This window comes from Siphateles boraxobius, unplaced genomic scaffold (genome assembly GCF_051911475.1).
Source record: "Siphateles boraxobius isolate OS27281-9 unplaced genomic scaffold, OSU_SipBor_1 22, whole genome shotgun sequence".
NCBI classification, from domain to species: Eukaryota; Metazoa; Chordata; class Actinopteri; order Cypriniformes; family Leuciscidae; genus Siphateles; species Siphateles boraxobius.
In genome coordinates, this window is record NW_027508833.1 from 4807374 (window position 1) to 4834037 (window position 26664).

General features: G+C 43.0%; 1 protein-coding gene across 1 annotated transcript in view; it reads right to left on the reverse strand.

Annotated features, from left to right (window-relative positions):
* Window positions 1-10516, reverse strand: part of slc35f4 (solute carrier family 35 member F4) — a 42822-nt gene extending 32306 nt beyond the window's left edge. The window contains exon 1 of the mRNA XM_077238443.1: window positions 10125-10516. Coding sequence (XP_077094558.1) covers window positions 10125-10374 — 250 coding nt within the window. The 5' untranslated portion in view covers window positions 10375-10516. The remainder of the gene's footprint in view (window positions 1-10124) is intronic.
* Between the last annotated feature and the right edge of the window lie 16148 nt (window positions 10517-26664).

A 26664-nucleotide genomic window follows, 5' to 3' on the forward strand; every position in this document is an offset into this window, starting at 1 on the left:
TGCATTTATTTGATCAAAAATACAGAAAAACTGTAATATTGTGAAATATTATAACAATTTAAAATAATGTTTTTCTGTTTGAATATACTTTAAAATGTAATTTATCTATGTGATGCAAAGCTGAATTTTCAGATTTATGATTTAGATTACACGAGAGTAGATGTTAAAACTTCATGCTGATTTGTACTCGGCTTTCGCCAGGATAAGCACCAACTAAGACGTAGCTTTACAGTAACCTATGCTTCTCCATCCAATTACGCTTCTTTCCAAAAATTATGTGAATCTCCTTCTGTCTGGTGTTAATAGCTGCAGTGTATTTGCACACACAACGGCTGCAACCACAGTGCGGTCCCCTCATGACAACCGTCTGGACTGAGCAGAGTAGGGGACCCTAGTATCTCTAGGACCCTAGTATCTCTAGGGTCTTCAAGTGGGCACCTTCCGTCCTCAGTGTTTCGTCGACTAGCCCACGACACCTCAAGAGGGCTCGACAGTGACTCTGGCGTCCCAGAGTCACCCCCCTCCGTCCCCCACTCAACTCAGCCCAGCTTACTGACCTTTACATCCCTCCTGCTTCTAAGGTTGCTCCTTCCTTGTAGTTCACATGTGACCTAACCACAATCTCTCACAAACTCTCCACAACCCGACCATACGCGCCAACCCGTTTGACTAAGGCTGTCGAGCCCCACTGCGGATGTTAAAGCGGTCAGTGGCAACTGTTCCATATGGCATACTACCGCAAAACACAATATCTGTCCAAACACCAATCCTCATTCACGCAAAATACGCAGGAACGTAATAACTATGCAAACTATACAAATAAACCAACAGACTTTTCAAATTTTAAGAATCAGCATCATTACTTCAGTCTTCAGTGTCACATGAGCCTTCAGAAATCCTTATATTATGCTGATTTGATACTCAGTCATTATCAATTTTAGAAACAGTTGTGCTGCAGTAGGGAGTTTTGAGAAAATGTTGACTTAGCCTGAAAATTTGGACAAGCACAACTTACAGGTCCAACCCCCTTGCTCTCTGCTGCGCTACAGCCCTCCCTCCACAGCTCCTCCCTCCACAGCTTCTCCCCCACAGCTCCTCCCTCCACAGCTCCTCCCCCACAGCTCCTCCCTCCACAGCTCCTCCCTCCACAGCTCCTCCCCCACAGCTCCTCCCTCCACAGCTCCTCCCTCCACAGCTCCTCCCTCCACAGCGGAGCCTGCCGTGAACGCGCAGGCTAGTAAGCAGGACTACCGATGACGGCGGATTATAAACAGTTATGGAACATTCACTAATAGGGACGAAACATCAACAATATGCTTTACATTGACTATGGCCTGCCGATACTTTGACTACAAACTTGGTCCTCACATCATTATGTATTTTGCAATACATGTAACTTTATAACGTTGCACTCTTTCTATAAGTTATTAATAGCTACTAAGATAACGTTAAAGGATTAGTTCACTTTTAAAAAAAACTTTTGCTAATTTAGTCACCTCCATGTCATCCAAGATGTCCATGTCTTTTTTCTTCAGTCGAAAAGAAATTAAAAGTGAAAGTGAAAGTGACACGTGTGTCACGGTACACTGATCCAATGTTTCCTTCTCGTCTCGTGTTTATGTTGTGGTATGAAAGCACGTGTTTAGTGGGCGTGATTGTGTTTGCATTCCTTGATCCGCTCCAGCTGATCATCATCATTCATCACCAGCTGCAGTCAATCGCCCTCACTGCTTAAATACTCACCGTTATCTCATTCCCTTTGTCAGATCGTTGTTTGATGTCCTGAGTGTCGGTGTTGAGTCTTGTTTCCTGGTTTTCCCGTCATCGTGTTCCTGTGGATTTGTCGTCTTGGTGTTGGATTGTTTCGTCTCGTCTTGGCACTTATCTTCACGAGGATTCACCGCACTCTGACCATCGAAGTCCCTGCGTTACCTGTCCACACCCGTGTCTTATCCTGAGCCTGCACTTGTTCTAATAAATTCTGAGTACTGCAATTGCTTCCTGTTCTCTTTGCCGATCATGACAGAACGATCTGACCATTCCAGGGAAGCTGCAGGAGAGACACCTACCTCGCTGGATGAGTTCGTCCACCACAGCGTCATAAGAATGGACTCTCACGAAAGGAATTTCAATGACACGGGTCGTGCGATTCAAGCTTTGGTAACGCAGGTGTCCGAGCTCACCCAGCAGGTCCAACTTCTTCGTGCTCCCGCTGCGCCGCCCACATCAGCCGTTTCCCCCACACCAATGGACTTCCCCGTGCCATCTGAGCCACGCCTACCGGTTCCGGAGCCCTATGCGGCTGAGTCTGCTTACTGTCATGCGTTTTTGACAAGATGTTCCATGCATTTCGCCCTACAGCCCAGAACGTTCCAGAGTGAACAAGCCAAGGTGGCTTTTGTCATCACGTTACTGACCGGAAAGGCGGTGTTATGGGGAACGGCGGTGTGGGAAAATCAAGACCCTTGCTGCGCCTCGTTCTAAACTCTCTCCGCAGAGATGAGACGAGTTTTTGACAGAGCCGTCGCGGGGAGAGAAGCCGCCAGGGTGCTGGCCGACCTTCGTCAGGGGGAGAGGTCGGTCTCGGACTTTTCCATCGAGTTCCGAACCCTGGCGGCCGAATGTCGTTGGAACGAGGAGGCGCAGTGGGACATGTTCCTGCATGGGTTGGCTGACCGCGTCCAACGAGAGATCTACGCCCTGGAACTACCTACGTCATTGAACGGACTCATAGAGCTGGCCCTACGGGTAGATGCGCGACTTTCCCGAGTCGGAGGCAGAGTGGCATCCAACCGTCCTCCTGGAGGGATTGAGGGGCAACGGTCCAGCGGCAGGGACGTGGTCAGCCCCGTCTTCGATCACGAACCCATGCAGGTGGGTCGAGCTCGGCTTTCCCGGGAGGAGAGGGAGAGGCGGAGGTCCCAGGGCCTTTGCCTATATTGTGGAGGCTCAGGACATTTCGCGAACAACTGCCCGGTAAAAGGCCAAGCCCGATAGTAAGTATGAGGCTACTATCGGGTGGGATCTCCGCCGAGAAGACCTCATCCACATCTACACTCCACCCGTTAAGACTGAGATGGTCAACTCACCAGCACGATTGTCAAGCACTTCTGGACTCTGGGGCTGAAGGTAATTTCATGGACAGTATTTTTGCACACAAGTTTCAAATTCCACTCAGACCACTCACTCAGAAGATTGCTGTACACGCACTAAATGGCCAAGAACTTCCCACCATCTCATTCACCACTGAAGATATTACCCTCATCACTTCTGGCAATCACACTGAGACTATTTTTTTTTATATCCTGGATTCACCGTTGGCACCCGTCGTTCTTGGTCACCCCTGGCTCATCCGTCACAACCCCCGAGTGGACTGGCAGCACAAGGCTATACTGGAGTGGAGCAAGGAATGTCATAAGTCTTGTCTTGTGTCTGCTTGTCCGTCTGTGCCTGTTTATGTGTTTCAGGAGGATGCAGGGGATCTGTCTAACGTGCCTGCGGAGTACCATGACCTGAAGGAAGACCTTCAGGTCATGGTACTGACCTGAAGGTCAGTAGCATGAAAGGTCATGACCTTTCTATTCCAGAAAGGGAGGCTATGGAGAAATATATTTCTGATTCTCTGGCAACCAAATTCATCCGGCCTTCCTCTTCTCCAGCGTGGGCGGGGTTCTTTTTTGTGGGGAAGAAGGATGGATCTCTGCGACCTTGTATTGATTACAGAGGGTTGGATAACATCACGGTAAAGAATACTTATCCTTTGCCGTTGATGTCTTCAGCCTTCGAGAGGTTGCAGGGAGCATCCATCTTCACGAAATTGTACTTGCGTAATGCTTATCATTTGGTCCGCATCAGGGAGGGGGATGAATGGAAGACTGCGTTTAATACCCCCAGGGGACACTTTGAATATTTGGTCAAGCCTTTCGGGCTGTCCAACTCCCCAGCAGTCTTCCAGGCACTTGTCAATGACGTGTTGCGAGACATGATAGATCAATTCATATATGTTTACCTGGATGACATATTGATATTTTCCTCGTCTCTCCAGGAACATGTGCAACACGTACGACAAGTGCTTCAGAGGTTGTTAGAGAATGGGCTTTTTGTCAAGGCGGAGAAATGCGAATTTCATGCACAGTCTGTTCCTTTTCTAGGACACATCATCTCGTCTGAGGGAATGCGTGTGGACCCTGACAAGGTTAAGGCTGTGGTAGAATGGCCAGGTCCAGATTCCCGTAAGGCCCTACAGAGGTTTCTGGGATTCGCCAATTTCTATCGGCGATTCATTCGCAACTTCAGTCAGCTAGCCGCGCCTCTGACTGCCTTGACCTCCCCCGGAACTCCGTTCAGGTGTTCAGATACAGCCGAGGCTGTGTTTGCTAACCTCAAGAGCCGCTTTGTTCCAGCTCCCATCCTCGTTGCCCCTGACTATTCACGGCAGTTCGTGGTGGAGGTCGATGCGTCAGAGGTGGGGGTAGGAGCAGTTCTGTCCCAGAGCTCTCCCACAGACGATAAGATGCATCCTTGCGCGTTTTTTTCTCATCGTTTATCCCAAGCCGTACGCAATTACGACATTGGTAACAGGGAGTTGTTGGCAGTCAAGTTAGCGTTGGAGTAATGGCGACATTGGTTAGAGGGTTCGGGGGTACCTTTTATCGTCTGGACCGACCACAAGAACTTAGAGTACATCAGAACAGCCAAGAGATTGAACTCAAGGCAGGCTCGGTGGGCACTTTTTTTCAGTCGTTTTGATTTTTCTCTCTCGTACCGCCCGGGTTCTAAAAACATCAAACCCGATTCTTTGTCTCGTATTTTAGATCGCTCCGAACGCCCATCTACTCCCGAGTGCATTTTACCGGAGACCCTATTTGTTTCCACACTCGTATGGGAGATCGAATCGAAGGTCAAGAAGGCCTTAGAAGGGGTAACGCCTCCACCCGAATGTCCACTGAGTCGTTTATTTGTGCCGGAAAGATTAAGGTCAGACGTCATCCGGTGGGGCCATTGTTCCAACATAGCTTGTCATCCAGGAGTTAATCATACTAAGTTTTTAGTTAAGCAACGAATCTGGTGGCCACTTATGGCTCGTGACATTCACAGTTTTGTTTTGGCTTGCTCAGTTTGTGCCACTGGTAAGACTTCCAATCGACCCCCAGATGGGCTCCTCCAACCGCTGCCAGTCCCTTCGAGACCCTGGTCCCATATCGCTCTAGATTTTATCACCGCCCTCCCACCCTCCCAGGGTAACACTGTTGTTTTGACAGTGGTGGACCGGTTCTCGAAGGCGGCTCACTTTATTCCCTTACACAAATTACCCTCAGTTAAGGAGACAGCGTTGACAGTCGTTGACCACGTCTTTCGCTTACATGGCCTCCCGATGGACGTGGTCTCTGACAGAGAACCCCAATTTGTGTCCAAATTTTGGCAAGAATTTTGTAAATTACTTGGGGCGACGGTTAGTCTGTCTTCAGGGTTTCACCCTCAGAGCAATGGTCAGACCGAGGGAGCCAACCAAGATCTGGAGAGAGTGTTACGATGTTTGGTATCCAAGAATCCTTCCTCATGGAGCCAAAAGCTGTCCATGGTGGAGTACGCCCACAATACCTTACCAGTGTCGGCCACAGGCCTCTCTCCGTTTGAGTGTAGTGTAGGTTACCAGCCACCAATTTTTCCCAGTCTGGAATCCGAGGTCGCGGTCCCCTCTCCTCACGCCTTTATCCAGAGGTGTCACCGCACTTGGACTAGAGCCCGTGAGACTTTACTCCAAGTGGGGGCGCGCACCAAGGCTAAGGCCGATCGCCACCGGTCGAAGCCTCCCGTATACGTCGTCGGTCAAAAAGTGTGGCTTTCTACTAAGAACATTCCTCTCCGCTACGTCTCTAATAAGCTTGCTCCCAAATTTATTGGCCCGTTCACTGTCACCAAGATCATTAGTCCGGTGGCAGTCCGCCTTAGTTTACCTCCTGCGTACAGGAGAATTCACCCCGTATTTCACGTTTCCAAGATTAAGCCCGTGTTTCATGCTCACATTAATCCGCCTGTCCCCCCCCCCCGCCGCGTCTCGTAGATGGGGAGACCACCTATTCAGTAAATCGGATTCTGGATTCTAGGCGGAGGGGGCGCGGATTCCAGTTCTTGGTGGACTGGGAAGGTTACGGTCCGGAGGAGAGAAGTTGGGTACCTGCCAGAGACATTCTGGATCACTCCTTGATTGATGATTACAATCGACAGGTAAGGAGGGGTACTGTCACGGTATACTGATCCAATGTTTCCTTCTCGTCTCGTGTTTATGTTGTGGTATGAAAGTACGTGTGTAGTGGTCGTGATTGTGTTGTCATTCCTTGATCCGCTCCAGCTGATCATCATCATTCATCACCAGCTGCAGTCAATCTCCCTCACTGCTTAAATACTCACCGTTATCTCATTCCCTTTTACAGATCGTTGTTTGATGTCCTGGGTGTCGGTGTTGAGTCTTGTTTCCTGGTTTTCCCATCATCGTGTTCCTGTGGATTTGTCGTCTTGGTGTTGGATTGTTTCGTCTTGTCTTGGCACTTATCTTCACGAGGATTCACCGCACTCTGACCATCGAAGTCCCTGCGTTACCTGTCCACACCCGTGTCTAATCCTAGCCTGCACTTGTTCTAATAAATTCTGAGTACTGCAATTGCTTCCTGTTCTCTTTGCCGATCATGACAACGTGATGGCCAAGTATGGTAACCCATACTTGGAATTAGGGATGGGACGATTACCGGTTTCACGATAAACCACAATAAAATGTCCTGACGGTTAGTATTATTGTTTAAAATGTAATTATCACTAAAACCGTGTTTGAATATCGTTATTTTGAAAACTCGCAGTAAACCCTGTCCAGCCAGAATCAGTCTGACGGAGGCACGACGCCGCGCGAGCATGCAACGTTGTTTTTTGCACGGCGGAAGGCAGTGACAGCGCTCGGGAGATTTTTCAGCCATCCAAGAGGACAAAATCTGTGGTGTGGTCGTATTTTGACTGTTACAAGAGTCCTGAGGGCAATTTAATCGAGGATGGGTACCCTGTCTGCAGATCTTGCAAGAGGAAAGTCGCTGCAAAAGGGGGAAGGAAACGCATCAAATCTGCTAAGTCATCTTGGTTACAACCACCCACTGTTATCTAGCGAATGCAAGGCAAGTCAACTTTTACCTCAATACCAAAATAATTGGACAAAAAATATGGATTAGAGATTAAATATTTCATTATCTAACTTGTAAAGCTTCCGAGAAGAAAAGTTTTACAGCAAGTGGCTTTGATTGAGCCAAGACGAACGGAAATGTTCAAATTACTACGGGTGACATTTAAGGGATAATGTATTGTATTAATTCATAGTAAACTTATTACACAGATTTTTTTTTTTTTACCACAGAAATAATTTCAGGGGCATGAAATATTGAATTGTGATTAACGTTAATGTTTTTAAATCTTACCGGTTTATAAACTCATTATGTAAGTTGCAGTGTACAAAACAATCGTCAAGACAATATGATCACTACAACAATATTATAGTAGTATTAATACTAAATTACTCTGATTTCATTTTCAATACAATCCAAAACTGAGACGCAAGACATACACGGAATGAAACCAGAGATCGCGTCCACGGTGATCCGAGACATGGATGTGCGCTGTGAAATGTTTTTGAACATTTCCATCTCATTTTAACAAAACCGTGATAATATTGATTTTTTGGTCACTATAACCGTGCTATGAAATTTTCAAACCATCCCATCCCTACTTGGAATTTGAACTCTGCATTTAACCCATCCAAGTAAGTACACACACATTAGGAGCAGAGTAGTGAGTAGTGAACACACACACACTGCAAACGTGAATACACACACCCGGAGCAGTGGGCAGCCTTGGGTGGCACCCGGGGAGCGATTGGGGGTTCGGTGCCTTGCTCAAGGACACCTCAGTCATATTCCTGCCGGTACTGGAATCGAACCAGCAAGCTTTGGGTCACCAGTCCAACTCTGTTACCATTAGGCCATGACTACCCCTACGTTTTTTAAGGTTTTTGATGAAAACATTCCAGGCTTTTTCTCCATATAATGGACTTCAATGGGACACAAACGGTTCAAGGACCAAATGACAGTTTCAGTGCAGCTTCAAAGGGCTTTAAACGATACCAGACGATGAATAAGGGTCTTATCTAGCGAAACGATCGGTCATTTCAAAAATAAATGCTCGCCTTGCTCTGTTCTGTGATGCACGTTCGAGACTCTCCTGTCCGAACTCGTTCATCAAAATGAACAAATCTTTCTTCGAGTCATTTCGTTCGTGATTCATTGACACTGCTAAGACATTCCTCCTGGCTCTGATTGGTTGTTTCTGACCGGGAGCGTTGTATTTCTGCAAATGGCAATAGGACCACTGGGAGGAGCCAGAGGAGCTTGATTTTTTCACAGATTATCTGTCTCATATTCTAATGTCAGGATCAAGCGTGCCGCACAAGACCTGAAAAGTGAAGCCAAAACGTCTCGATCGCCCCCCGGTGACTGGTCCTAGTATAGCTCATAAACCCCGCCTCCCCGTGTTATTCAATGGGACGTGAGACCAACTAAACAATTAAATTACACTTCACATATCTTTTTTCCAAAGATAGCTTCTGTCATTTACTGTAGTTTTCATCACGCTGATGTAATTTCAAGTGTTTGCTTTTAAAATAAGTTTGTTTTTATTTAGTTATTTGATGCTATAAAAACGGTGATGTGGCGTACATGATTGACAGCTGTGATTGTGAGGTTCTCTGAGCAAAGTAGTCACTGAAGCAACAACTGACTTTTTTTCGGGATCTTTGGAGTACTGAGGAGATTGGAGCTTTAAATTTAATATCTAAATTTCTATAATTAATTATTTCACACCGACATAATGGTTTGTTCTGCAGCAGAGACGCGTGCTTACACTTGATTCAGTAAGAGTGAGGGCGGGACCAGAGCGGGACGTTGATTTCGCGGCTTTACTTCCTGCTCACTACTGCGCATGTCTGGTCCCGAAATCGCAACTGCGCAGACTCAAGTCCCAAGATGTCAGCGCCATATCGGGACTATGGGGGCTTCACTTCTCGCCAATGGAAGAGAACGAAGGGGCGTCGTCCATCTTTTTTTTACAGTCTATGGTCAGGAAATAATGACAGTTTTAACAAATATTTGTTTACAAAAGTTACCTACTGCAGCTTTATATTTTTTTTAGAACCTGTGATACTTTTTCAGGATTCTTTGATGAATAAAAAGTAAAAAAAAAAATAAAAAAAAGAACAGCATTTATTTAAAATATAAATCTTTTGTAACAATATACACTACCGTTCAAAAGGTTGGGGTCAGTAAATTCCTTTCTTTTTTTTCGGAAAGAAATTAATAGCCTACTTTTATTCAGCAAGAATGTGTTAAAGTGGAAAAGTGATGGTAAAGATTTTTTGTTAGAAAAGATTTATATTTTGAATAAATGCTGTTCGTGTTAACTTTTTATCCATCAATGAATTCTGAAAAAAACACCACAGGTTCCAGCACAACTGTTTCCAACATTGATAATAACTAAGTACCAGATCAGCATATTAGAATGATTTCTAAAGGATCATGTGACACTGAGGACCGGAGTAGCCTAATGATGCTGAAAACACAGCTTTGCACATAAATAAATTATATTTTAAAGTAAAAGAAAACCATTATTTAAAATTTTAATAATATTTCAATGTTACGTTTTTTTCTGTATTTTTGATCAAATAAATGCAGGCTTGATGAGCGTAAGAGACCTCTTTCAAAAACATTAAAAATATTTTTTTCCAAACTTTTGACCGATACTAGGCTACATATTACATCCTGTTGTTTCACCCCATCCTGACCTATTCTGTTTTATTCTACATTCTATTCTAAAACTTAGAAAGTTTTGCCGACTAAATTCATATGTTGATCAGATTTATTTATGCAGCAAGCATATAACTTGTGAACAGCAAAATGAGACGCTCACACAGCGTGTGTTTTCTCCACATTCACATCGTATGGATTCATCGTTCAAGGCCACCACAGTGAGCAGACTTGATCTCGACACCATTACTAAGGCTACATTTGTTATTGCGTGAGTATTTAAACACTTACTTTTGTGGCTGGAGTACCCGGGGTTATAGCCATAATAGCCTGTAATTCGTAAAATCCGATCCTCGATGTCATGGATCCCGTTGGCCGTCACTTGAGGCGCTTGATCCCAGCGGCTGTTCACCTGCGGAGACGCCTTGCCCGGTAACGTTAGGTGCGGGCTCTTGCCCTGTAGGTGCGGGCTCTTGCTCGGTAGGGTCTCCAGGCGAAAGCAGGGCTCCTCTCCCGAATCCTGGATATCCATGCTGCTCATTTTACCTCTGAACGGGCAAAACGGCAGCTTTCATGTAGCCTTACAAGCGATAACCATACGAAACCCGCTGTTGAGAGCATCACCCGAGTCCAATTCCAGCACACGTTTCTTTGAGGAGTCTCTCAGGGTTGTTGTGTGAAACTTGCCCAGCGCGTTTCGTGTATCAGACAGCAGGGGGCGTCACGCGGCTCCGAACAGATGATGGAGGTCCGATTCATTTTAGTGAATCGGTTCGTTTCATTGAACAGCTCCATAAAAACCAATCGTTTCACTTACCATCGTTTTTTTTTGTGGTAAATACATTTTTAGATACTACTTTAGTACCGGAATTTGTTTTTTTCAACGACTTTATTCGGATATAACGGAGAAGTAGACGCAGTGGAGTGGAGTGCAGTCGTTATTACCAAAGTGGAGACACGTGTGTGTTTGTGTGTGTGTGTGTGTGTGTGTGTGTGTGTGACGACAAAGCACACGATCTTATGCATTTTATTGACTTACTATTGCATGCCAACTAGTGGTAATTAGTAGCTAAATAAATGCAATCTTAAAGAATTGGGTCTAAAGGAGTCACTGAAATATTCAACACAGAAAAGGTGGGAATGAAAGAGGGATAGCTATATGACAGTGAACAGTGCGATTATTTTCTGGAAAATGCTTTGGACCAAGCACAGACAGACAGACTTGCCTGGACATGATTAGCAAAAGTGAAGATACAGTGTTTGTCCATTCTTGAATTGCTCTCTCTATGTTTTAGTGCACATACAGTATGTTAATACTTTAGAGGCATGCGGCTGTGTCTCTATATTGTTTTATTTATGAGGCTTTGCCTTTGAGAGTGTAGCTCCGAGATGGTGCCAGAAGGCTATTTTGTTAAGTTAAGTTTTGGCTAGCTTCACGTATCTAATCTGCATTTAAGGGTAATTACTCCACTCCTAATGAGTGAGAATCAATGAGAGTCAATGTGAGTGATACAATAGTTTAGTTTTAGTTTTACCTTTATTGTCATTGCATAGTATACAATGAAATTTGACATAGAAAACAAACTGTATTCATCCATATGACATATACCAACACAGATAAAAACAATAAGTTAAAACAATAAAAACAATAAAAATAGCTTAAAGTGTCTTGTGCATGTTATTGCAAAATACGGCACACACGTCCGTTCAAAATTATTGAAGCAGCTGTGGGAGGATAGAGACAGGGGAGAGGGAATTCAGTTAAAAAATGGCTGCTGGGTAAAAGCTGTTTCGAAATCTGGAAGTGCGAGTCTTTAGCGCTCTTTAGCGTCTTCCAGGTGGGAGTAGTGCAAACAGATCATGAAAGGGATGAGTACTGTCCTTAATGATAGTAGAAGCTCTTCTGCAACAGCGAAGCCTGTAAATGTCCTCAAGGGGGGGCAGTGGAAGTCCGATAATTGTTTGTGAGGTTTTTATGACCCTCTGCAGTGCAGCTCTTTCAGCCGTTGAACAGTTTCCATACTGTTTCTATACAATAATGGCTAATTCATGTTTTAGCAAGGCCACAGAGGCACAGTTGTTGTAAAGTGTTATCACTTCCATTTAGCCAGTCTCTCCCATGCCAGTAAGAACACAACTTAAAATCTTGAGCAAAGCACTATACAATGCCTCTAAATGCAAGTTTTGAGTTGCTGGTCTCAGCTTCGAGCATCTCAGCTCAAAACCAATGCTTCTTGCACAGAACATCAATTAAAAAAGTGCTGAGGTTCAGGCCAAACCTAGTCCAATATCACAAGCCAAGTCTATTTCAGTGAGTTCTGTAGCAAATCCTTAGCACTTTGTGTGAAATCGATCTCCGGCACAGTGAGGAGAATTTTCTCACGGTGCTCTCGGATTTTCTATGAGAGAAGGACACATGCTGAATTTCATATGTGGCCCAATTACTGCGCCAGGCTCTTTAAGCTTCGCTATACCCGAACTCTTGGCTAAACCAATCTGCTCTGCACATTGCTTTGTTTCCTTTTTGTTCTCCTTCCAGCCTGCTATACTACCACTGTCTCGTACCATTCTTCACACTTGCTGGTGTTGTTTGGTGGCCAGAACAACAACTCATGACTCTCAAGCCCAGAACTTTTCTACACCGTTCTGTATTCCATTTCAGCTCGTTTTTTGCATAGCCAATGATATACTGTACACAGTACAAATCAATTTTGGATAACACTTTATTTTACAGTGTCCTTGTTTCACATACTTATTATATTATATAAATTATGCATAATTACAACCAACTATCCCTTAACCAACCCTAATCCTAACCCTAACACTATGTATGTTGCTAATTAATATTACTCAGTACTTAATTGCATAATTACACTGTGATAAGGACAACTTAAAATAAAGTCCATGTAACCTTTACTTTTTGGTAAAACATATAATACATTTATTTTAAACATTTTATAATGGAAAATCATTCATGTAAATAATTTTTTTTTTTTTTTTCAAAAATATTTTTGAAGGTAAGACGTTTTTGTTGACAAATAGGCTATCATGAATTATGAATATATAAATATCACCACATATCTGGAGTGTCACACCACATGGAATTTTACAATCTGGACTAACCTTGCCTTGTTATAAAAAAAGGTCAAATTACTTGATATTTTTAATAGATTATTTACCTTGACATGCAGTCATGAGGGGTCATGCAGGGGTCCTCTCTAAGATTTCATTTCTATTTTTATGTTTAATTTCTGAATTTTTGTATGCATTTTGGTCAAATTGCATGACTTTGATTTGGCAATATTTTTTTTTTTTAACATGACATAGTTACACGTTACATACGTACTATAGTAATAACAGTAAATGATGCATAATTACAATCAACTATAACCGTAAACATAACTTTATAGTAAATAGATGTAATTAATGAAAATTACACAGCACTTATTTGTGTAATTACACTGTAACAGCATCACCTTATAATAAAGTGTAAACCACAAAAGTTTTTCAAATAATATACTAAGCAGTGAAACAGTACTGTTGTGTTGTGGAAACCTGTTTGTCATTTTTTTTATAATTCATTTAGGGCAGCTGATGGTACAGAAATGACACACTTCATCTTTAGAGCATATTTTAAGCCCTTTTGGTTTTGTCAAACTCATTCTGGATCTTGACAATAAATGTTACTTAGTATTCACTGACTGTAACCACCTTTTTATCATTCATGCTTCAAAGAGTGCTGGTGTAAAGTAAGAGCAGTAATCAGAAATAGTGGTTGTCTGTTTAGTAAGAGTGCTGTCAGGCAGATTGCTTCAGCGAAGAGGTCTTCAGCATGATAATAAGGGTTAGACGTAAATGACTGTCCTCTTCACTCACCATGGATTCTCTGCCCAGCGAAGAGACATAGTTTAGTCAATAAATCACTAGGTGAACGTACTATATCTTTTCAAGGGCAATAGAGTTCGCCTGCTCTTTCTTCTACTTTTTTTTTGTCATTTGCCCTCTGAGGGAGAGGATCAACAAAAATTCATCATCAGAAAAAGAGCAAGGTGCCTTTCCCGTACAACAACGTAACTCGCTGCAACTACCAGTATACAATGCATCATTGAAGGAATCAGCTAGTCACATTAAAAAATCAGCTAAACGTATGCTATATTTTCGCAAATTTGTTGTTCAACCATGTTGGTTAATGATGTCACTAATAACTTCTTTTAATGAATATGCTTGAGATCAAACTAATGCTACATATGGGGTGCCCAATCCTGTTCCTGTAGATCTACTTTCCTGGGATGCGTTTCCAGTGTAAAGACATAAAGCAAGTATAGGCTACTTCGTTTTTTTACACGTACGCGAGCAATACACATTCGATCGCACAGCCTTGAGAAGTAGGCTATAATTATAGGCATAACTCTCACGCAAAGTTTGCACTGTGTTTGTGTGATACCCACTGATTCATCTTCATGCTTTAAAACAGAAAAATGTCCAATATTTTCATTAGCACCAATTTCCAGATGATGGACAACCGTTCACATTTCACGTGATAATACAAATTAAGCAAATATTAAAGAAATTAGTGAATAAAGTGAAAAGTGAAAGAAGTAAATTAATGTAAATTAATAAAAGAGGTGCAGTAGTAGGCCTGTACAATGAACACGCAGTTGGTTTGGAAGATGTGGGTAAATTGGTTTATCCATTTTGAAACACGAACTGGAGCAACAGTTTGCAAAATTGCAGCTAGTTTGATAGCTTATAACTTGTATATATGCTAATATGGATATATGCCTTGCTTGATAACTTAAAGAAATCCCTCTTCATTTCCTTTCTTGCTGCATTAAAAATGAAACGGTTTAACTTTCATTTTCGTGCAGGCACAGTGAGGGAAAAACATTGAGTTCAGGTCAATCGGTTATTAGCTCTCCCAAAGCCCGTCGGTGCTGTAAATCTCTTGACAAATTAAGAGACATTTCCGAAATAAAAGATAGCCTAGATTGTACTGAATGTCAGCTTGCTCAAGATAAGGATTCATTAAAGTCCTCCTGAAGTCAATAATTTTATCCCCTAAAACTAATCTTTGATCACCAACATGACATATTTAAATGCTTTTTCCTTGGAAAAAAATAACTTCATGCCTTAAAATAGCTTGAATGCACCTCAAAACCCTTGCCAAATTTAGTATACGGTTCTATGCATGTGCAAATTAGCCCTGCCTCCACTCACTCACACCAGTTCAGAGATCTACTCGTTGATGACCGCACATTGATGTGATTGGTTACAAGGTAGTTTGTGACGACAAAAACACCTGCGATTTCAAAACGCGCTTTTGAGACTGTCTTTGGTTCTCTGCACTTTTAAACTTTTAAGGAGAAAATAATCAGCAATGGTGTTGACTTATGAATTTAGACATGGTTTGTCTTAAACCATTTTAAAACACCCCATAGGCATAGAAACAACATTAAAACACAACTGTTCGTTGGAATAAGGTTTTGGGGGAAAAACAGACTCGTTGAACTATGCTGATAACGATGGAACTTGTGACCATAGTTGGCAAACGATGCTTTCGGGAAACGAACCCCAGACAGACATTCACTGCGTGACTGGAGCCTGAGACTGGATGTCTGAGGATTTTCTGTAAAAAGAGAGAGAGAGAGAAAGAGAGCGAGAGAGAGAGAGAGAGAGAGAGAGAGAGAGAGAGAGAGAGAGAGAGCGATGGAGAGGCTATTGTAATGAGATACGGAAGCGACATTAGGCCTACATTGATTCCAACTAAATTAGTGAGAGAGAGACTAATTACGAATGTCTTAGATTATGCTTACATTTTCAATTTGATTTTGCCTCTTTGCTTTTTTGTCCATCAGATCTTGAGTAAATAGCCCTGCCCTTGATGTATGCGTAACTATTACTGTTGCTCATGGTAAGGGATTAGTAAGTATTGACACAATAGCCTATCCTGCACCATTTGTGTTATACGGACATAACTTATACCTCAAATTAAACATGTTATTGAGGAGAGGTATGTTATTACTTTTTTAAACAAACTTATGAGTTTTGCCTGACAGATGATAATGGGTTTCAGCAACTGCATAGCAAGTAGCAACACTAGAAACCAAGAAGACTAGAAGTCAATAGGCCATCTTTGAAAGGAATATAGTGGATGCTTGGTTTGTCAGGCAGGCAAATCAAATGCTAAATTATTTAATATCTTACAATACTAAAGTTTAGTCAATTAATATTGTCTATGTACAGTACTGTGGGCCCCCAGGACCATAGAGGACTTTAGTTGGCATCCTTTATCATAAGGCTTTTTGCAGCATTTAGTATACCAATATTTTTGCAAAACTCCAGTTGAAATGAACACTAGTGGCAGTAAAACACCAACAAAATGTATTCCTCAAGATTCCTGACTTGATTTTTAGTTGTTTGACCCCTAGAGTGAAGGTATGCGTTCACCTTGAGAACTTCCTCTTTGTTTCCAAACGCAATGGCTTCAGTTTTGTCTTTGTTTAACGGAAGAAAGTTTTGGCACATACAACTGTTGACTTCATCAAAGCGCAGGTTGATGTTTTAAGGAGCTGTACTGTTTCTTCCAAAATTTTGCCATCAATTTCTTCTAAATCAGACATATTAACTACTTTCTCAGGTTGTGGTCTGATCTGTCTGACCCCAGCGCAACTCAAGGATGAGCTGATCGCCTTTCTGATATTATTGATTTTCTCAGAGAAGAAGGAAGCAAACTCACTGCACTTGCTGTCTGAGAGCATTTCACTGGCAATCTGGCTTGGGGGGTTTGTTTGACTCTCTACAGTAGCAAAAAAAGTGCGTGTGTTGTTTATGTTGCTGTTTATAATATTTGAGAAGAAAGTCTGTCTAGCTTTGCCTAGTTCCATATTGAAAGCATGGAGGGTGTCTTTGTAGATGTTATAATGGACTACAAGTTTTGTCTTCCGCCACATGCGCTCAGCTTTTCTGCATTGTCTTTTCATATTTTGCACTGCTCTTGAGTTTCTCCAAGGTGTTTTTTGTCTGCCACTCTTTTTCCTGACTTTCACAGAAGCAATATTGTCAGTTACACTTTTAACTCTTGAGTTAAAAGAATCAAAAAGAAAATCAACAGAGTCAGCAGATATGCTTTGTGTTAAAGATATAGCCTTCATAAATAGTTCACTAGTGTTCTCATTAAGGCTTCTCTTCTTGACAGACACAGATCTATAGCTTCAATGGCAGGAGAGATCAATGTATCAAAGAAAATACAGAAATGATCAGACAGTGCTACATCCCTAATAACAATCGATGAACTGTTTAGACGCTTACTGATAAGTAAATCTAGAGTGTGTCCACGATTGTGTGTGGGTCCGTGTACATGCTGAGTCAGATCAAAAGTATTTAAAACAGCTATGATTTCTTTTGCCATATTGGTTTCTGCATTATCTATGTGAATGTTAAAATCTCCAGCGATGGCAAAATAGTCAAACTATGAGGAAATTGTTGATAACAGTTCTGTAAAGTCCCCAGCAAAGGCTGCAGAGTATTTTGAAGGCCTGTAAATAATAAGTAAAATACGTGGAGCACCTTTTAACACAAAGGTACTGGCATTAGTACTGGCATTAGATCAGGACTCTGCTCAAAGTATCAGCTCTATACGCCCTTCTTTTGCACTTGACTAAAACGCTAATGTGAGGAGATTAAAATTCAACTTTCATTGATTCCAGGAGCCAATAGCATGTTCCTCGGTCAGAGCTATCATGGCTAATGAGGCAGATGGCCGTTAAGCCTCTATATTTAGAACTGTCAGGGCCATGGTATTGGATAAGCAATCTTTTAAGGCAAACAAATCAGAGAGACCTTTTCTAATCAGTCAGAACCTCACATGGTTTATGTCGAAGATATACATACGTATTCAAACAATTCAGGAATGCAGTGCTGTGCTCTTCATTATTTTTAAATATTAAATTCCCAAACATATGTATGCATTACATAGAATGCCTTCAGAGCTCTCTGACATCATGTGTATCGACTATGAGGTTTTAATATCTGTCATACAGTATGGCTATCAAACATTTGATGTGCAGGGACACTTGAAGGAGAGCGGTAACCTGAAGTCTCTTTTCTCTTTTCCAGACCTGATGGGTCACCTTCACGATCAGTGTCTTTACAGCCACCTCCAGCTGGAATATATATTCCATGTGTCCTATAAAGATAACACTTAGCTGTTACAGAGAGAATGGGAAGGTTTTCAGGCAGCATCAGTGTTACTGCACACACTGTATGGTTGAACTGGTGAATACTTAATATGTGTGGCTACTTGCACACACAGATAGCAATGTATGGTTTCATTGACATTGTGGTGTGATTGTAAGGGGCCATTGGGATAATGCCTTGAGGTGTTCCAGAAGACAGACAGTGGTATTTTGGGGTGTAATGATCCACTCAGACAAGAGTTATGCATTGCTAATAAATGGATGTGAAACAAGAGGAATAAATGCTGATTGCTTTATTTAAAGTCATACTTTCTTAATACAAGGGTTGTCCTTGTTATTTAATTAATAATGTAAAAATAACATAACATTAAAAAAATTACAAATCGAATCATGTTCCCCCCATGCTCTCAGTTAATTATCAAAGTTCCATCTCATCCTCTTTAGTGTGCTTTCATGCATGTTTGAAAAAGCTTTCAAATAGAGGGCGAGATTCTTTAAATTATGCACATAAAGACAAGTGCTCTGCCTTCCATATATATGTCTTCAATGCAGAGCCCCAATGCTGTCCTCCACTTAAATAACGTTAAGGAGCGTTGAAAAAAACATCTCAGAATCAAACATTATTCACATGCTTAGCCAATCATCTTCAGACAGACATCAAAAACTGATGCTTTGCTTCAGATAAGGTCTGCATGAATGATCTGACAATTTACCTGACTGGAAATAACCCATGCCATAGATCATCTCCCTGCTGTTTGTTGCTTGTCGTTGTTTGACAGTCAGTGGTTGATCATGGATGTCTTGTCTTGGTTTAGCTGGTTACAATAACTGGTGGGGACCCCAGCATGCCTAAATAGCTAGTTGGCACGAGGTAATATTAGCCAATGACCTATGCGGCCTAGATGATGTCAGCCGAAAGTAAAAGTTGTTTCAGAGGCAGAGCAAGCTGTTATATTTTGTTGAATCGTGCACAATAAGGCCTAGGATGTGTATAATTTTAATTTCTTGTTGGCGTTAGTGACCACATGTCTATATTGCAGTGTAAGCCTTAAACCAGCGGATCAGCATGCAGGTGCAGTGACCTTAACATCTAAAATGGCCTTTAGTTTGGCAAATTTCTTAAACTGACATTGTGTTGTTCAGATGGGTTGTCTTTTACTGTTGTGTACAGGTCAGCAATCTGGTGGACACCAGTGGCACCACAGGCTCTGCAGCAACAGGTGTATCCCAATGTCGCTTTCATTCCTCTTCATAAGGCACCGCCACCTCCCTTTGAGTCTCCCAAAAGCATTTTCTACCACCACCCGAGCCCTGCACACTTTCTTGTTGTAGGTCAGTTGTTCTGCTGTCAGCCGGCCATTGTCAGGGAATGGTTTTAGGAGCCAATTCTGCAAAGGATAGGCAGAGTCTCCTAGCACATAATAGCCAGCATTCACCCCACTGATGTTCCTGGTGCAAGCTGGGTAAAGGCTTCCACGCTCGACTAACTCCCACAATGTGGACAGTCTCAGAACCCGAGCATCATGCAAACTTCCAGCCATTCCTGCATATACACTCCAAAATAGTCCTTTTCCGTCGACTACTCCTTGTAGGATGATGGAATGCCAGCCTTTTCTGTTGAAGTAATCGCAGTGGTACTCCTTTGGGGCTATTATGGGTATGTGTGACCCATCAATGGCACCCACACACTGCGGAAGCCCAAATCCGTTCTCAACGCCATCTCTTTAAGCTTCTGCCGATCAGGAAAACATATCTGTTCTGGAACTAACAATGTGCAAGCGGCCATGCAGAACTCCTGGATGCACCGACACACTGTTTTTTTGCTGACTACAAAAAGATGGCCAATACTTCTGTAGTCGCTGTTGGTTGCCAGCTTCCATAGTGCTATGGCAACTCTTTTCTTAAGGGGAACACACACTCTGAAGTTCGTGTCCTGCTTATCCATTGCTGGATGCACAATGGCACAAAGGGACAGAAATGTTTCTTCAGACATCCTGAAGTTGTGCACCCACTGTGTGTGTGGGAATCCTGGAACGATCACATCCCACCAGTCATTTGAGCGGCTGAAAGTCCAAATGGTTGGTCTGCGACGCCGAGTTTGCACCAGATTGATTATCTAGAAAAACACAAAGCAAACATAATGTTAATACAATGTAGCAGTGATGGTGGGTGTGTTCAGGTCCTTTAATTATTAGTGCAACTATTATAGGCCAGATGAAACAATACATAAAGTATTTGGGAAATTACAACATTGAAAGTGTTGCCTTGGACAAAATAGAAGAAATACATTTTATAAAATATCCAATATACTGCACCAGAGAGTGGCACTTTGGTGTCATTGAAGCACAAAGAAAAAATATCTTGCAGATATAACTATTTTTGCAAAATTTACATATAATCAGTCATTAACCATAACTAGTATTGCACTTGTAAAAATATAGATTTCATACAGATTTATGTGAGAGATTTATGATTTTAAGATGTAACCTTCACAGTGCTTATTAATATAATGTAGTTTACAGTTATCACAGTTTATAGGCCAATATAGGCCTGGTTTCGCAGGCAGGGCTTATTGTACTTATTTATTCTTACTGGAGGGTTATTTGATTTATAAGAATATTCCTTAGTTAATGCATTACAGTACATGAAACGAAATACATTGTAATACACAACATAAAAAAGTTAGCTTAGCTCAAGCTTACCCTCCTGCGCCGTCGTTTTTGTCTTGCCTTGTCTTGACTTGCGAGGTTGTCTGTCTCGTCCCCGCTCCTTAAAATTTCCCGAATTCCCCTGTATTTTTCGGCTGTGTTTTTCCTTGCATCCTGCAACCTTTGTTCAAACAAAGCTTGAATCCTCCTTGTGACAAACAGCCACATGCCGAGAAGCAAGAACAAGATCTGCTGTATGTCCTCCATTGTTGTTTGTAGTTTTAGCTTTCTTCTTCGCGCGTGAATGACGTCAAGCGACTTTCCGTCGTACACCACGCCTATCAAGTGATGTTATCACTACTTTCCGGCATACACCACGCCTATCAAGTAGGGTACTGTTGGCAGTGGAAACGCAAGCCGGATCATGGTTTACCGACCCGACCCGAACCGTACTGTACCCTACCGTACCAGTGGAAACGAGCCATAAGTGTCTGCAACTCTTCCAAGAGCAATTTCACGAGTTCACACTTACATACAATTAGAGGGAGTAAAGTTTACCCCTAGTAATACCCCTAGAGTCTGCGAGAGCAGGGGCGGAAGATGACTCAATGGTGGACAACATGGTTAACGACTTTGGAATGGAAACGGATATGAGTATAGAGAGTACTTCACAAAAGACTAGTTCAGGTTCTGCAGTTAGCAAAGCCATTGAACTCCAAGCTTGTGTCTGTGGCTGGAGCAAGGCGACAACGGTCAGGGGTTTGAAGATTCATCAAGGGAAAATGAAATGCTTGAGGGAGAAGGGACAAGGGCCTCGCATTGATCAGTACTTCTTACGAAGTCAGTCAAGTCAGTCGAATGAAATCCAGCGACAGGAAGCAAACCACAGTTCGCAGGATATCAGCACCCCTGTCATAGAGGAGAGGAGGGTTTGCACAGTTAGTGATGAACACATTGATTCTTGTGAACCCGGTCAGACTAACCAGCATAAGAGAGAAAAGAACCTCAACGGGCATAGGCCTGGAGTTAGATGGCCAAGAGCTTGTGAGAAAACTGCATGGGACACGGTAAACACAGATCTATGCTATGCATTAGAAAGATTAACTGGTACAGTTGAAAAGAAGCTGGATAAATTTGGGGACATCATTTACGCATATGGAAGTGAGAGGTTTGGTGTGGAAAAAAGGAAGGAAAAAGTACAAACTACTCCTGGATTGTCTAGACGGCAGCAGAAAATTGAAGGGTTAGTTAGAGAAAGGAGACAGCTGAGGAAGCAATGGAAAAGAGCGGAACAAAGTCAGAAGGAGGGACTCAATCTCTTACAAAGGGCCATAAAAGATAAGCTTGCAACATTACGCAGAGCTGAGCGCCTACGGAAACGCTACAAAAAGAAGGAGCGTGCGAGGGCTAATTTCTATAAAGATCCATTCAAATTCGCAAAGAAGTTATTCACCAGTGAGAAGAATGGCACTTTAAAAGCATCTAGGGTTGAGCTAGAGAGATATTTGGAGGAAACACATACAGATGCAAAAAGGCATAAGCCTATGTCTATTCCGTCAGACATCCCACCTGTCAATCCACCAGAATACCAAATGGAGGTCTGTGCACCTAAGTGGAAAGAGATAGAGCAGGTTGTGAGAAAGGCAAGGGCTTCATCATCTCCAGGGCCTAATGGAGTTCCGTACAGAGTGTACAAGAGTGCTTCAGGAGTTCTACGAATTCTGTGGAAATTGATAAAAGTGGCTTGGGAAAAGCAGGTTGTACCTAGAGCATGGCGCAGAGCAGGGGGAGTCTTTATACCCAAAGAAAAAGATGCTACAAGCATCAGTCAGTTTCGCCCTATTTCACTATTAAACGTCGAAGGAAAGATTTTCTTCAGCATTATTGCTCAGAGATTGTCAACCTACCTATTAAAGAATGGCTTCATTGACACTTCAGTTCAAAAAGCGGGCATTCCAGGATTCTCAGGATGCTTAGAACACATCAGTGTTATCTGGCAACGAATTCAATCAGCTAAAAAGGAGAGGAAGGAGCTCCACGTGACATTCCTGGATTTGGCTAATACATATGGTTCAGTGCCACATGAGCTTCTTTGGGCATCATTTGATTTTTTCAGGGTACCGATGTCGATAACAAATTTAGTGAAAGCCTATTTTTTTGAGATTTGCAATTTAGTTTCTCAACTCCAGAATTCAGCACTACATGGCAATGCTTAGAGGTTGGAATAATGGCAGGATGCACCATTTCTCCACTGGCTTTTACCATGGCAATGGAAGTAATCATTAGGGCATCAAAATGGGTAGTAGGAGGAGAGCGCTTGGCTTCTGGGATGCGACTACCACCAATCAGAGCATACATGGATGACATGACAACCATGACTACAACGGTAGCCTGCACTAATCGGTTATTGGGGAAGTTAACAGATAATATTGAATGGGCACGAATGCAATTTAAGCCCTCTAAATCAAGGAGCATCTCCATAATTAAAGGCAAGGTAGTAGATAAAACGTTCTTCATTAATGGTGAGGCAATACCAACAGTTTCTCAGAAGCCAGTGAAGAGTCTAGGGAGATGGTACGATGGGGATCTAAAGGACACAGTTCGAGTGGGAGAAGTTAGACGACAAGCAGTGGAAGGGTTGAAGAGCATAAACAGCTGTGCTCTACCAGGCAAACTGAAACTCTGGTGCTTTCAGTTACCCCTTTTCCACCAAAAAAGAACGGGTTCGGAACTGGTGCTGGTTCAAAGTTGGTTCGGAGTTGGTTCAACTTGCGAACCTCCTCAGAACCTGTTTGTTTTTCCACTTCTAGAGCGCCCAGCGAACGACGTCGTTACGTCACTGTGTACGTCGCTTTACGTCTCAGCTAGAAACGCTTGCAAGTACAACATTACTTTGGGATTATCTCTAACTCGTGAACCAAGAAGGCTTTAAAAACAATTGAAATATGTAAGTCTTTTAATCTTTTCCTTTGATATGTAATCGTTTCTGATTAGTTATGTACACCTGTCTTGTCTTTTTTTTCTCTCCGTTTATTTGTTCTATTTTGTGACTGTTTTCTTCTTTGCTTACATAATGTTTTCAATCAATTTTTTAAAAAAAAAGCTAGAAACGCTTGCGCCAACTTCAAGCATAACAATTACAATGGCGGACTACATCGTGTTTCTGCAAATGTTTCTCCTGGCTTTGCGGTCAGAAAAGATGTTTAGGACACATCTAAACCCGCCCCCAGCCCCCGACGTAAGCATGACGTGGTAAAAGAACGGTTCTCTGGTTCTAGTCCAGCAAAGAGTTGGTGCCGCTTTGGAACCAGTTTTCCTGGCCGAGAACCGGTTCTTTGGCTGTCGAAACACAAAGAACTGGTTCGCGCGCAGGCACCGGCTCCGAACCGGCTCTCAAAACGCTTTGGTGGAAAAGGGGTAAGTTTGGTCTACTGCCAAGGTTGCTGTGGCCACTGACTGTGTATGAGGTTTCTTTGACAACAGTGGATAAGCTGGAAGCGTTAATAAGTTCATACATCAGGAAATGGTTGGGAGTTCCACGCTGCCTCAGCAGAGTGGGACTTTATAGTAAAGGAGTATTGCAGCTGCCAGTCTCTGCTTTAACCGAGGAGTTTAAGTGTGCCAAGGTCAGACTGGAAATGACTTTAGCAGAGTCACGTGACAAATGTGTAAGGGAGACAGCCCCTGTGGTAAAAACTGGTAGAAAGTGGTCAGCAAAGAAATCTGTAGTAGAGGCAAAGGCTGACCTTCAAATTGGGGATATCGTGGGACAGGTACAGCATGGAAGAGGGGGTTTTGGGCTCAGTTTAGCTCCTCCTAAATGGCACAAGGCAGGCCCAGCCCAAAGGAGGAAGCTGGTAGTCAACGAGGTGCGAAAGCAGGAGGAGAGGATGAGATGTATAAAGGCCATTTCCCAGGCCAAGCAGGGAGAGTGGATGAGATTGGGAGAGTGTGGAACAACGCAAAATGGGCTGGCAAGACCTTTGGTCAATGGAAGAGAGTAGGATCAGTTTCCTTATTAGGTCAACATATGATGTTCTCCCATCACCGCAGAACCTAAACCTCTGGGTAGGAGAGGATCCATCTTGTCCTTTGTGTTCATCACCTGCCACATTAAGGCACATTTTGACAGGATGTAAGGTGGCTCTTAGCCAGGGTCGGTTTACTTGGCGCCATGACCAAGTATTGCGATGTTTGGCTTTAGCATTGGAAGGCAAGCGTAGTATGACCAATAAATTGCCGCCTGTTCTAGCAAAACATTACACGCAGAAGACAATATTCCTCCGCCCAGGCGAGCAACCACCAAGAAAAGGTGCTAACACCAATTCTCGCCCAGGACAACTGGAAGCTGCTAGGGACTGGAAGATGCTGGTTGATCTTGATCAACGGCTTATTTTTCCACCTGAGATTGCCACCACTAACCTACGACCAGATATTGTTTTGTGGTCTGGATCAGCACGCATTGTTCAACTGATAGAGTTAACAGTGCCATGGGAGGATGCGGTAGATGAGGCATATGAGAGGAAGAAACTATGCTCATCTGGCCACTGAAGCAGAACAGCGAGGATGGAGAGTCCAGGTTTATCCAGTGGAAGTGGGTTGTCGTGGTTTTGTGGCACACTCTACAACCCGGTTCCTCAGAGACGTCGGATTCAGTGGCCAAGAGTTGCGTCGTACAGTAAAGAACTTATCTGAAGCAGCAGAAAGGAGCAGCAACTGGCTGTGGTTGAGACGGACAGATTCTAGCTGGCTGTGTACAGGCCGCCATGCTACGGTTTCGTAGAATTCTTGAAAACTTGAAAGGTCTGTTGGTTTATTAGTATAGGTTGTATAGTATTTACAGTCATTACGTTCCTGTGTATATTGCTTGAATGACGGGTGGTTGGGCAGATATTGTGTTTTGCGGTAGGTGGTATGCCATACGGAACCTTTGCCACTGAAACTGCATATTAACGCACCAGTGGGGCTCGACAGCCTTAGTCAAACGGGTTGGCGCATATGGTTGGGTTGCGGTGAGATTGTGGTTAGGTCTCAGCAGCAACTGTTGGTTTATTTGTATAGGTTGTATAGTATTTACAGTCATTACGTTCCTGTGTATATTGCGTGAATGACGGGTGGTTGGGCAGATATTGTGTTTTGTGGTAGGTGGTATGCCATACGGAACCATTGCCACTGAAACTGCATATTAACGCACCAGTGGGGCTCGACAGCCTTAGTCAAACGGGTTGGCGCGTATGGTTGGGTTGCGGAGAGATTGTGAGATTGTGGTTAGGTCTCAGCAGCAAGAGGGAAGTAGAGGTCAGTAAGCTGGGCTGAGTTGAGTGGGGGACGGAGGGGGGTGACTCTGGGACGCCAGAGTCACTGTCGAGCCCTCTTGAGGTGTCGTGGGCTAGTCGACGAAACACTGAGGACGGAAGGTGCCCACTTGAAGACCCTAGAGATGTTCCCTACTCCGCTCAATCCAGAGGGTTGTTATGGGGGACCGCACTGTGGTTGCAGCCGTTGTGTGTGCTGACGCGCAATACACTGTATTAACACCAGACAGAAGATTCACGTCACCAGATGGAAAGAAGCGTAAATGGATGGAGAAGCATAGGTTACTGTAAAGCTACGTCTTAGTTGGTGATTATCTTGGCGAAAGCCGAGTACAAATCAGCATGAAGTTTTAACATCTACTCTCGTGTAATGGAAATCATAATGCGTACTTGGCGTGCTGTCCGGGGGGAGTGCTCGAATCCAGAGGCCGAACCCAGAGTACTGCCCAGGGCCCCCCAACCATCCCCACTCAGAAAAAGAATGCTTTGTATTACACTTGTGTGAGCAAAACATGCCCACAGCTAAATAGTAAAAACTTACCCTGACAATAACAATACATACTTTAGCTGAGTACTTACACGAATGACTGATGAAACATTACAGTTTGTAAACCAAAATCTTGCTCCATTCTTTAACATTACTCAAGGTAGTAAGAACAATCTGCATTAATCA